The following is a 13,221-nucleotide window of genomic DNA, read 5'->3' as shown; positions in this document are numbered from 1 at the left end:
TTATTCTGGATAAGGCTATTCTTGTTCTGGATAGCATTAATCTTATCCAGGTTTGGTAGGTTATTGCCTATAAATAGAGTGTTTCAGATAGAGAAAAATGTATTCAAAAGAACCAAGAGATTTCTCTTTGTAATATATAGATTCAAAATCATATGAGAGTCGATTAGGGTTTCTTGAGAGTCTGTAATCTTTACTTTCAATAAATAGAAAAGCAGCCGCTATTTCTCTGTTTAATCTTCTTGTTTACTTTCTCTTACAAACTTCTAGTGTAAATCGTTCTACTGTCAGATCTGGGAAATAACACGGCCCCTTAGATTAGAGTAATAGTAGAACACCAGTTCTTGATGAAGCTTGTTAGTTTGCTGAATGGCAGAATTCTTCTCTTCAGTCAGCTTAGAAATAAGGGCCCTCACCTGAATACAAAATGAGGCGGATATAAAGAAGCGATGATAAAGTATGTGGAGAAGATCAAAGCTTATAAACCTTGAATTCTCTCGAGATTACAAAAAACACAACGTTAAAGTTGAATTTACAATATGAAAACTAAATATAATTAGAAGATGTGTATTTTGACGGTTGGATCGGTCCACATAGCTCAAAAAAACCGTTCAACCCACATTACCCAACCGAACTCAGCTTTTTGGCTATTTTCAAAGTGAACCAGACCGTTAGACCATTCAAATTGTTAAAAGCGGTTGTTTTAAATGATCCAACAGTTTTTTTAAAACAACCATAATTTTATTTAATATTATGAATATTTGATTTTAAGGTAAATAAAATCTAAAATATCTTATTTAAAATAAGACTAGTTTTGTATCCGCGCAATGTGGTGAGAGCCGTGAATTTTAATGATTTTGAAGTTTCACTGGTTTTATTAGAGAAGATTCAACGATGATATAAGTTACACTTGTTCTTTACATATTAATACAATTTGAATATATAAGAGTTATGGTTTCAATTACAGTCTATCGATAAAAAAAATTGTATGACGGTTTAAAATCCAACATATTTAAACGACTCCACATATGTGTTCGATTTAGACCAAGAGCAAAGAATCAAGAGATCGAGAGCGAGACCGAGAGTTCTAGAGCAATTAAATGAGAGATGAATTGAAAAACTTTTAATAACTTATGATAAACATCAGTTTGAATTTCACTTTGGGGGATGGTGAGAATACATAGAGGTATGAGAGAGTGAAGACATGAGTGAAATGAGTCAAAAGTATCTTAGGAACATGAGAAGAAAAAGTAATAATCTGCATTGGTAACTTGTATTATATGTTATTTTAATTGTAGATTAAGATATTTTAAGACTGAATGCATAAAGTAGTAGTACCTAATGCATTATGAGTTGTTTTTAAGATTTTTAAGACATTGTGCATAAATGTATAATACTTTATGTATTAAAAATTATTTGATAAATCTGGTTTATAAGGTACTGTCGATAATAAATTCCATAAATATAAAATCAAAATTTTAAAAGTTTTCATAGTTTAAACTAGAAAACACACAGGATGCTGACGATTCTCGTTTCCCTCTCCTCCCGTTTCCCTCGCCCCCTCGTTTCTAAGATCCGACCACTAATCAACCTCCAAACTTACTCAACCCATTCTACAAATCCGACTAAATCCTTATCACCCATCTCGTTTTCCGATCATCAAACCCCCAAAAGACCATACCCAGATCACTATCTTTCAGTACGTGAAGAACCCATGGTCGACCAACCAACGATTCTCGAAACTCTAACATGTTATGCCAACGATTGGAAACGCGCAATGGACTTCTTCAACTGGGTTGAAGCTGAATGTGGGTTCAAACACACCACTGAGACATATAATCACATGATTGATATATTGGGTAAGTTTTTCGAATTCGATCGTGCCTGGCAACTGCTCGATAAAATGCCTGAGAGGGACCATACTACGTTTCGTGTAATGTTTAAGCGTTATGCTGCCGCACACCTTGTTCAAGAAGCGATCAGTACTTTTGATAAGTTGGGAGAGTTTAACTTGAAAGATGAGACGTCTTTCTTGAATCTCGTGGATGCATTGTGTGAATTTAAGCATGTGATTGAAGCTGAAGAGTTATGTTTAAAAAAAGACAAGAACTTTAATGAAAAGATTGCGGGTTTTGTGATGGGTACTAAAGTATATAATATGATTCTTCGTGGGTGGTTGAAAATGGGATGGTGGTCAAAGTGTAGAGAATTTTGGGAGCAGATGGATAAAGATGGGATTATTAAAGATTTGTATTCATATTCGATATATATGGACATTCAATGCAAGAGTGGGAAGCCATGGAAGGCTGTGAAGCTGTATAAAGAGATGAAGAAGAAAGGAATTAAATTGGATGTGGTAGCATACAACACCGTTATCCGTGCCATCGGTGTTTTGGAGGGTGTTGATGTGGCTGTCCATCTTGGTCGTGAAATGCTGGAATTGGGTTGTGAACCAAATGTTGTAACTTACAATACAATCATTAAGCTTTTGTGTGAAAATGGGAGGGTCCTGGAGGCATATAAAGTGCTTGATAAAATGTTTAGGAGAGGGTGTGCTCCCAATGCCATCACTTATCATTGCATTTTCCGGTACCTAGAGAAGCCTAATGAGATTCTTGCACTGCTTGATAGGATGATTGAAAGTGGTGTACGGCCAACAATGGACACATATGTGTTGCTTATAAGGAAATTTGGGAGATGGAGTTTTCTTCGACCGATTTTTATAGTTTGGAAGAAGATGGAAGATGATGGCTTGAGTCCAAATGAGTTTGCTTATAATGGTTTGATTGATGCTTTGGTGGAAAAAGGTATGATTGATATGGCAAGGAAGTATGACGAAGAGATGTTGGCGAAAGGGCTCTCAGCCAAGTTGAGACCAGAGCTAGTAAGGGGAGAATGTGATGATGGATGATGGACCTATGTAATTTTATTGGGCACATCTCAATGTATGAAGAGATATGTTGGTTGGCTGGTGTGAAACAAATCAAGACATAATGAGGCTTCATTTATACTTGGTGAGAAGAATCAATATGAAACTCATAAAACAGAATAGATGATGCGAATAAATAGAATATAGCCTAGGTTGCCGAGTCTGAATGGGCTAACTTACCATGGGAGTTTAGAAGGCGAGAGGGTGATGTTAGGGAGACAAAGAAGCAAATATGACACTTATGGCTTATTCGAGGTGCAGTTAATTATTACTCCCTTCGTTTTATCATTATTTTGTTGTCTCTTCCTCTTGTTTTGCACTGTTTGATTGTTTCTTGTTACCTGATAAGTTATAAATATGTAGGATATCTTAATGCAAGTATTTCTTGAAGAATGAAGAGTTCCTATGATCCATCTTAACATAACTTAATGCACTTCAAATAAGAAAAATTATTCTGTTCCCCACTGCAATTAAACGAATTTTATGCTTGTCGTTGAGTTCTCATTTTCTTTCATTTATATTGAATTATTTTCACTGTTTCCAAGTTTTGATCCTTCCACTTACTTTATCATCGCTTCTTTATCTCCACCTTTTTGTGTCCAGGCGATATCCTTTATCTTTAAGTTGTTTGGAGAGAAGGGTTATGCCTTTCTGCAAAAGAACAAGCTTCACCCAAAACTGGTACATATCTTTATCTATGTTACTGATTTTTTTAATTATTGTTTGTGATACTGAATCTTTGGTATCATCTGTACTTCTATTATAAAGCACGAGCTTGTTACAAGTCAATGTAGCATATTGCATATATGTATGACTTCCTAAAGCCAAAATGTCTAAATGTTAAAAGGTACATCCTTTTAAACAATAAACATTAGGTACAACTAAATAATGCTTTGTGTGACTAGTTTAACAAATAAATGAGTGCAGCCATTAGAAAATCATATTGAATACCATTTTGCAAAATCTCTCTGGTCTCTCTTCCAAGTAAGTTATGCCTTTTTGTCTTGCAAGATCCTTTGTAAGATGTTCGTTAGAGTTGGCTAAGAAGAGATCTCGGTACAAGCTTTTTAAAGAGGATCTTTTGAAGAATCCAGTAAGGGTCTGAATATGTTTATTAGGTTTCACACTGTCTTAATTTCTCTCCCTCCCACTTCATCATTCTCTCTGGGTCCAACATCTCCGTTCAGGTCTCTTTTAATCACACACAGACATATAGATTTCTATTTTGCTTCATTTTGACATTCTAAAATGTTTTGTGTGTTGGTCAATTCTAAAGGGGGAGCATGCGTTTAAACAAAGCTATAGTCAAGCTCCATATTCGTCGCATACTCGATTGCTGCAATATCATAAGAAGTTGGTAATTTAACTTTTTGTTTCATATATGCAACCAAAAAGGCTTTCCTCCTTGGCACATTATGTTACAATGGGTGACATGAGTGTTCTTCAATTACCTTCATTATTAATATGACAAATTTTTTGCTTCATTAACTTACCATAAGTTCCAAGGTAGAGATACTTAAACCAAACCAAACGTACCCTGTAACTCCCACTCGAAAGTAGGGTATGGGGAGGGTGCAGGTGAGATATATGCAGACCTGACCTCTATCTCAAAAAGTAGAGCGGCTGTTTCCCTGAGGACCCCTGACTTGTAAAAAAGTATGAACAGACAAGTAGAAGAAGAATGATTCAGTTGATCGTTATCAACTTGCTTCCTCGTCAACACATTGTCTTCTTGGGATCCCAGGTCTTGTTAAAAAAACACTTAAATCTCTTTTGTTTTTACATATGTAACGATGGGATTAATCGAATTGATTGGTGGGTTTCTTATTTTGTTCAATTTGGTGGCTTAATTGTTGATTAATTTTACCACTCTTTCTGCTCTCATATTAATCAATTTGTTGAATCTGTTGATGGGGTTTTGTTTTTGTGCAATTTGGGGACTTTGGTTTTTGAGATTACACACATACTTGGCCGTATAAAGAATTGCTCCCTATGTCTATATCAATCAATTTGTTGATTTCTTGGTAGGTTCTGTTTTGTTCAATTCTGTGGCCTAATTAAATTATATTCCAAGTATTTTGTGAATAATGAAGAGTTCCAAGACCTTCTAAATGGACAAAAGGCTTGTTATTCTTTGTCCGTAAAGACCTTCGCCTTGTAAAAAAGTGATTTCGAAGAACTCTTTGTGGGAAAACCGAATGCTTCATAAAGTTTGTCGAGAAAAGGTTAGAAGAAGATGAAAAGTGAAAAACATAATGCTTTTGAAGTGTGCACAGATTTGTACAAGGGGTTTTTTTAACTGACAACCTTCAAGCCGGAACTACAAGGGTGGTAGCATAGTGAATAAAGGTAATGGGACGATAAATGAAACGGTTGTGAACTAAAGGACAACGCAGAGTGCGACCAGTGTCTCACACATTCATGTGTTTATTTGTCATGAATAATGTATCACACGTGATAGAATGTGTATTATTTATCATGAATAGTGAATCAATTTAACATGGATCATGAATAGTGAATCAATTTAACATGGATCATGATCGTGTATTATTCATCATGACCCACATGTTTTGCCAACTAAAATTACACATCATTATTATAATCAGGTTGGGTTCACGTGAGACCAAGAGTTTTTTGTGAGATCTGTAAGACTAATTTATGATATTGTTGATATTGGGTTCACGAAAAACCCTTGATCTCACTCGAGGGTAATTGTTGCAGAATATGATATTGTCTTGCTCTCTTTAACGACTTTGATAAGCTTCCAAATTTCAAATATCTTCTTACCACGCAACGTTGTGTGGTGGTTGAAGGTGTATGCAACTATGACCACCAAGAGTGCGCATATGATCGCATAGCCAATCAAATTGAGCTATGGAAGGGATCAAAAGCACGAACAGACGTCAGAGATATCGAGTTTATTTGCAATTTTTTTTATTAACATGGATATTCAACCCGCTATGCGAGCCGACTAATCCCAGGACTACCACCTGTTTTGTAGATAGTCCGGAGTCACTGTATTTGAACCTCCGTGGCCACAAGGGGATTTTTGTTCCTCCTTAGATTTGAACCTGAGACCTCCTGATACTTTTGACCTTTGGAGCCAAGCTTAAACCATTCAGGCATCACCCTTGTGGTTTTATTCGCTTTTTTAGGTCCATTGAAACATTGAATCTCAATTTGAAAACTATTATTAATCGATTAATGTTTATAAGTTCAAAGACATAAAAACGTAGCATACAAACGAATATTTTGAGTTCATCTTAAACACTTCTTACTATCACTGTTACCACATACCACCACCATCCGTCACCATTTCATCTCGACCACCATCGAACCAAAAAGAATAACGAGTAACAAATTGTTAGACGTAAAAAAGGTAGAGAAACCAAAACCAAAAATTTCATTGAAAATCTCGTTTTTAAAATCTAAAACTACAAAAACTTTGTAATAAAATATTAAAAACTTGATAAAAATAAAACGGGTATAAATATGGACACTTATTTTAGGACGGAGGAGTACAATATTTATATTTGTTAGTCATGTAAGAAGACATTTTCTAAAACCGTGGTAAGTACCAAAACCCAAGTAGTTGCTTTTCTTACAAGGTGATATCAACATCTTCGGTCTTTTTAGTGTTATGTGATTCATATAAAATGACTCTTTAATGTAAACTGAACAAAAGTTTCCTCTTTCAAAAGATGATGTGACGCATTCACAAGAAATGCCATTATCAATCGTATAAACCAAATCTCCTCACACAAAAACAAAAATTAGACTCGAACAAGACCGATCCTATTATTTTGAATAGCGACCGGCCCGCCCCGGAACCCAGGGGCGGACCTGCTTGGTTGGTATGGGTGGCACGTGCCACCGTATTATTTAGCCACCGAAGGGTAAAAAATTTAGGTTTATTAACGGTGCTACCGTATCGTTTTGAAAGGTGCTACCGTATTTTTTCTGAATTTCAAATAGTGCAACTAAATCTAAAACCCAAACACGATAAAGTCCAAATAAATTAGATAAATAAGCCCAACAAATTGATTAATCTAATAACACTAGTTGTGTACCCGCGCAATGCGGCGGGAGCCATGTATTTTAACGATTTTGAAGTTCCACTGGTTTTATAAGATAAGATTTAACGATGATATAGGTTACACTTGGTCTTTACATATTAATACAATTTGAATAAATAAGAGTTATGATTCCAATTACAGACTATCAATGAAAAAATTGTATGACAGTTTAAAATCCAATATATTTAAAATCCAACATATTTAAACGACTCCACAAATGTATTCGATTTACACCAAGAGCAAAGAACCAAAAAACTTGAGTTTTAAGATAAACACTCAAAACCAATAAAGAAAACTACAAATTTGACAGATCATAAGCCATGAAAAAACAAAAAAAGTTGGGTTTTAGAATGAAATTTGGGTATATATTGACCGTTTTCAAAAGATGAAGACGCGTCGGGTACAAGTTTAGGAGTTGTTTATCGGTATTATAAAAACCATATTTTTTGTAATTAATTTTTAGATATATATTATATTATATTAATTATATGGTGCCACCGTATGAAAAAATTTCTAGGTCCGTTCCTGCCGGAACCGCCGGAGGACCGGTTAGGGGACCGCCGGTTACATCCGGTTATGGATTTTGTCAATTTTGTGGGGCCGAGATCGACCGGGACCGGTTAAGAACCGATCTGGCCCGGCACGAAATGTATGAATCATACCTAACCGCATAAAAAGTAAACATAACAACTTTATTTATTTATCAACTCGATTACGACAATATTTTTTTTATATTAATGTAATTTTTAATTTTTTATTCATAAAAACATAAATAAAATTGTTGAAAAATTGCAACAATAAAAAGTCGTGGTATAACACTTTAACGAAGCCAAGTTGGCACATGCGCCCGTTTGTTTGGAAGAAGCCCACATCTCTCTAATCTCTATGGACAAATAATATATTGAAATTATAATTTTAAAAATACAAATAAATTAAATTAGCGGTTAAAATCAAATGATATATTTATTTTAATGTTACAAATTCAGTTTTGGAATAATATAATAAAATACATAAATTTAATACAACATTCCAAAAATAACCACCATTTTGGAAAATCGATTCAAATAACTACTTTTCATATTCAAATTTGTTTACTAATCATTTCTCTCTCGGGTTTACTTAAATGTTATTAATTCTGTAATATTCAAGTCCGCAATATTAGCTAAAAGACAAAAAAAAAAAAATCAAATTCAACACAAATCTGTAATTATAACGGCTAGGTCCACAATTACGACGGTAAACTGGTTGAATTTCAATTTTTTGGTCTTTTAGCTAATATTAGCAGATATTACGAAAGTAATGACATTTAGATAAACCTGAGAGAGAAATGATTATGAGAACAATTTGAGTGTAGAAAATGGTTATTTGAGTCAATTTCTCTTAATTTTTTTTTATTTCAAATCAAATTAGTGTACATAATCCATGTAAAATGCATGTATTATATAAATCAAGAGCTATATAAGTTTTAATTGAATTGTTGTACAGGTGCACAAAAACCCGACTTATATGATCAACCCAACTTAACCCACCTGGTTAACTTGATATCTAATTGAGTTGTAAAATCTTCAAACCCTAAATATTGAGTTGAAATTGAGTTAGGTTTATTTGAGTCCAACTCAATCTAATGAACCCGATACCTTTCTATACTAGTTCTATTCATAATTATATCATAATTTTAACCATTTAAATGCAATTAGCTCTACTCTCTTATGTAGTTGTTAGACTTGTTTGTATGCTCTCGTTTTTATTTTGCTACTTTAAACACAATCGTCTAGCTATATTGTAAAATGATATATCAAAATTTTAACCCAATCCAACCCGTACAGTTTGAATTATGTTGGGTTCAAATTTTGCAAACAGTAAAAATTGAGTTGGGATATTTAAATACCTTTAACCCGACCAACCGGGTCGGCCCTAGGCATGGGCGACATGGGTCGTCGCCCAAGGCAGCATCAGCCCAAGGGGCATCATCGATCCTAGGCCCAAGCCCGCCATACTTGTAGTTCTCTCCTCTCCTCTCCTACTCCTCGCATTGCATCACCTCCTCGGCCTAAACTCCAGATCCAGTCCCGAATCGGCAGACGACAATCGCCTAATCTCCAGACGACAGTCTTCGGTCCATCCCGGCTCCCGTTCCAGCACTCCATCTTCAGTCTTCTCTTTCCTTAATCGGCGTTCCGTCTCAGGTAGTCGCTTGGGCCTTGGAACTTTGAAATTTGAATTGAAATATTTCTGGTTGAATCAACTTACTAACCTCTAGAACTTACCAATCCCCTGGTTAAATCAACCTTGATGGGTGGTGTGTGGTGGTGCTGTGGTGGTGTGGTGGTACTGTACATTCTGAAGTTTGGTTTAACTATAACACTCTGTACTCAAGTTTGGAGAGAAAAGAAGGTGTAAGTTAGGAGAGAAGAGAAAGGAAAAGCAATTAAGTGTAACTTTCCCTCAGGGTTCTTACTTTTCTCTCCTGAAAGAACTCGACATTGCACCTATTTCTTCACAAATCATTCCCTTTCTCTCCATTACATAAAGTCCTAAAAGTCAAATGCACCTCTTTGGTAAGACAAAACAACGACATCTAAATGAATTCTATACAAACAACTGAAACAAATTCTACAGAATAATACTTACAGAGGCTAATGCTTAGATACACCTGAAAATTTCTGCATTAATATGCTTGCTCTTGAATGTGTATAGTGGTGACAAAATACATTCTTGTTTTCCTTTTCGAACTCGTATGCTACGAGTCTTCTTGAGTTCTTGGTTCAGTGGAGTAGGAACATCTTTTTGGCTTTCCGCTCAGAACATCCAAAACTATCGGACCGGCCTTGCGACCAACCCAACACGTATCTAGCATCGAGTCAAAACCTTATCCATTAAATCAATCATTTTCTCACAATAATTATTTAAGTATAATTTGTGATGGGGCCCTTCTCCTCTTTTGTGGAATTGGAGCATGTGAAGTAGTAGGCAATGAGTCTTTCTTAGGCCTAAAAATGGAAGTTTCAACCTACAAACACTATACATAGAAACTTGCTATAAATGGAAAGTAATTTGTAATATAATAAATATATGTATGCTCCATTCAACACGGGAGGAATATTCATTTACTTGCCATGTAGTATATAAATTCTTCCATCACTTGTCCTTTTTTACCTCCCAATATATTATTATAAATTCCTTATCCAACTTTAGATTTTGAATTCTGAACTCGACCCTAATGAGTCGATTTATTATGTAAGTGTCGGTATCGAGTCAAATTTTTAGCCATCAAAGCAATATAGTATAAAGGGGACGTTTACTAAATGCTTACTTGGTAAGTGCAAACTGAATAAATTTCCTTACCGGATGAACATGACAAGAGCCAAGAATATTATCGGGTAAGAGCGATGAGAAGGGTGAAGAGTCTTACCCAGTAAGGTAAGATTACGACTCTTAACCAGATAAACGCTTACCTGGTAAAATTGTTGCATTCAATACGTTTTGATGTACTAAGATCTTACTCATCAAAATAAATTATAGTGTTGACTTCTATAGGTAAACACTTACCGGATAAGCATTTGGGTAAACAGCCCCTAAGTGTTTCTTATCCGTGCTAACTGGGTAAGAATCACCATGCCCACTTACTGAGTAAGATTCTCGGTTAGCAAAATGACACAAAAAGATTATTGGTAAGTAATAAAGACTATCGTTACTTACCAGACAACCGTCTTTTAATCGGTGAAAGGCAATAAAGATTTGGTTGATTGGTAAGAGACAAGAAGTGTTTAGTAAATTATTCGAAAAACAAGAATTAGTTTTTGAAATTAAAATAAATTTGAGTGAATCACATTCTTGTTCGGGTTCCTATGGTTGTTTTTGGTTATGATCTGTAAATTTCGTAAAGTAAACCACAAGAGTGGTAACTGATTGGTTTGAACTTGGCTCCAAAGGTCAAAAATACCAGGAGGTCTCAGGTTCAAATCCAATGAGGAATAAAAATCCCCTTGTGGCCACGGAGGTTCAAATGCGGTGACTCCAGGCTATCTGCAAAGCAGATGGTCGTCATGCGATTAGTCGGCTCGCATAGCGGGTTGGATATCCAGGTTAATAAAAAAAATCGTAAAGTATATTAGTGGTTCTTATTACGTGTTTGAAATTCAAACTAGCCGGTCCACTTAACATCGTTGGCCAAATAGCTATTTAGTTCATTTTGTGCTCTTCACGTGAGACATAATTTGATCTTTTTACGTTTTTTATTTTCCTGAAGAAATAATAATAAAAATAAATTATTATTACGTATTATAAATATAAAATAAAATATTATTAAATACCTTAAATCTAATTAAAATCCATTTCGAACCCTAAATCATGACTTGATCCCCTTTCTCCCCGAATGACGAAACCACCCCTTTCTACCTTAATCAAATTCAGTCCTGTACGGAGAATGATTCTTCTTACCACTCGATAGATTAGGAGACTTGGAGCTCGAAGGCGATGGACAACAGGGACCCCTCTTCTTCTTCGTTACGAATTAAATACAAATCTAGTTTTTTAAGCATCAAAATCCTTAAAGTTAGATTCAAGTCTAGTAGGATGTATATTTTCTTGATTTACATGTTTTTAGGGTTTTGATCCAGATTCAAGTATGTTTCAGGGATTCCATTCAAATCCAAGTTTTATCAACATTGACTAGTTGTGTATCCGAGCAATGCGACGGGAGCCATAAATTTTAACAATTTTGAAGTTTCACTGGTTTTATTAGAGAAGATTTAACTATGATATAAGTTAAACTTGGTATTTACATATTAATACAATTTCAATAAATAAGAGTTATGGTTCCAATTACAATCTATTGATGAAAAAATTTGTATGACAGTTCAAAATCCAATATATTTAAAATTCAACATATTTAAACGATTGCACAAATGTGTTCGATTTACAACAAGAGCAAAGAATCAAGAGATTGAGAGCAAGACCGAGAGTTATAGAGCAATTGAATGTGAAATGAATGAGAGAACTTTTAATAACTCATGGTGAATATCAGTTTGAATCTCATCTTGGGGGATGAGAAAAACACATAGAGGTTGAGAGGATGAAGATATGAGTGAAAGGTGTCAAAAGTATCTTGGAATATGAAAAGAAAATGTAAAATGTGCATTGGTACCTTGTATTATATGTTATTTTAATTGTAGATTAAGAAATTTTAAAACTAAATGCATAAACTAGTAATATTAAATGCATTATGAGTTGTTTTTAAGACTTTTAAGACTTTGTGCATAAATGTATAGTACTTTGTGCATTAAAAATTATTTTTAAGACTTTTGATAAATCTGGTTTATAAGGTAGTATAGATATAGATAGTTACTTTTTACATTATCAACGTATGAATTAAACTGATTTTGACTTTTATAGAGATGCAAATAGCATTCCCCTTACTTTAACTAGTTTTGTGCACCGCGCGTTGTGCGATGAATATAACTTTTTTAGAAAAAAAAATCAAACTAATGTTGAAATATTACTATGTCAGTTCATGCATATATCATTTTCTTTTATTAGAGTTATAAAATATAAATATAATGATTAATTTATTCACCTTCATATTTTTTTTGTTCATGTTGTAATCCTCACGATTGTTGATATGTTACGATCAATCTTTCTAATACATAACTAAAACTTTAAACCATCATTAAATAAATCTCTTCAAAATATTAAATAGGACAGTTTTTTTTTTTGATTTACCGAATATATAAAAAAATTAAAAATTTCTCTTTTTCATACAAAGTTTTTAATCCCACCGCATAACAAAATCAGTTTATACCCAATAAAAAATATCATTTTTTATTATGTATTTTAAATATGATATTATATAAATAAATAAAACTTTAAATAAATTTAAATAATTTTAAGCATAATAAAACAAAGAACATATATCATATAATATAAATAATTTAATAAAAGCAAACAAATACACATACAAAAACCAAACGAATATCACATTTTATTTGTTTTCAAATAAATAAATACATAAACATCTTTTTAAGTGTTTGTTTAAATAACAGACAGTCACATGATATATATTGGTTTATTAATAACCACAATACATAGATTGACATAAAAAATATAAATTGAGGAACTCTATAAATATAAAAGATGGAGAAGAAAATCTATAATAACAAAACTCCACATAGATCACACTTAATCATAATCTGATTGTTGTCAGAAAAAAAAACTTGAATA

At 33.8% G+C, this 13,221-nt stretch overlaps 1 protein-coding gene across 1 annotated transcript; it reads left to right on the top strand.

Moving 5' to 3' along the window:
* Positions 1-1,613: 1,613 nt before the first annotated feature.
* LOC112526769 (pentatricopeptide repeat-containing protein At1g80550, mitochondrial) lies at positions 1,614-3,214 on the top strand. The gene has a single exon (XM_025137186.1). The coding sequence runs from the start codon at positions 1,712-1,714 to the stop codon at positions 2,906-2,908; it is 1,197 nt and encodes a 398-aa protein (XP_024992954.1). The 5' UTR covers positions 1,614-1,711; the 3' UTR covers positions 2,909-3,214.
* The last annotated feature ends 10,007 nt before the right edge of the window (positions 3,215-13,221 follow it).

This window comes from Cynara cardunculus (genome assembly GCF_001531365.2).
Source record: "Cynara cardunculus var. scolymus isolate 2C chromosome LG 14, CcrdV1, whole genome shotgun sequence".
Classification (NCBI taxonomy): Eukaryota; Viridiplantae; Streptophyta; class Magnoliopsida; order Asterales; family Asteraceae; genus Cynara; species Cynara cardunculus.
The sequence above is the reverse complement of the archived record's forward strand: the minus strand, read 5'-3'. Positions and strand labels throughout refer to the sequence as shown.

Coding starts and splice junctions, on each gene's coding strand:
- LOC112526769 (XM_025137186.1), top strand. CDS start 1,712: ATGGTCGACCAACCAACGATTCTCGAAACTCTAACATGTTATGCCAAC.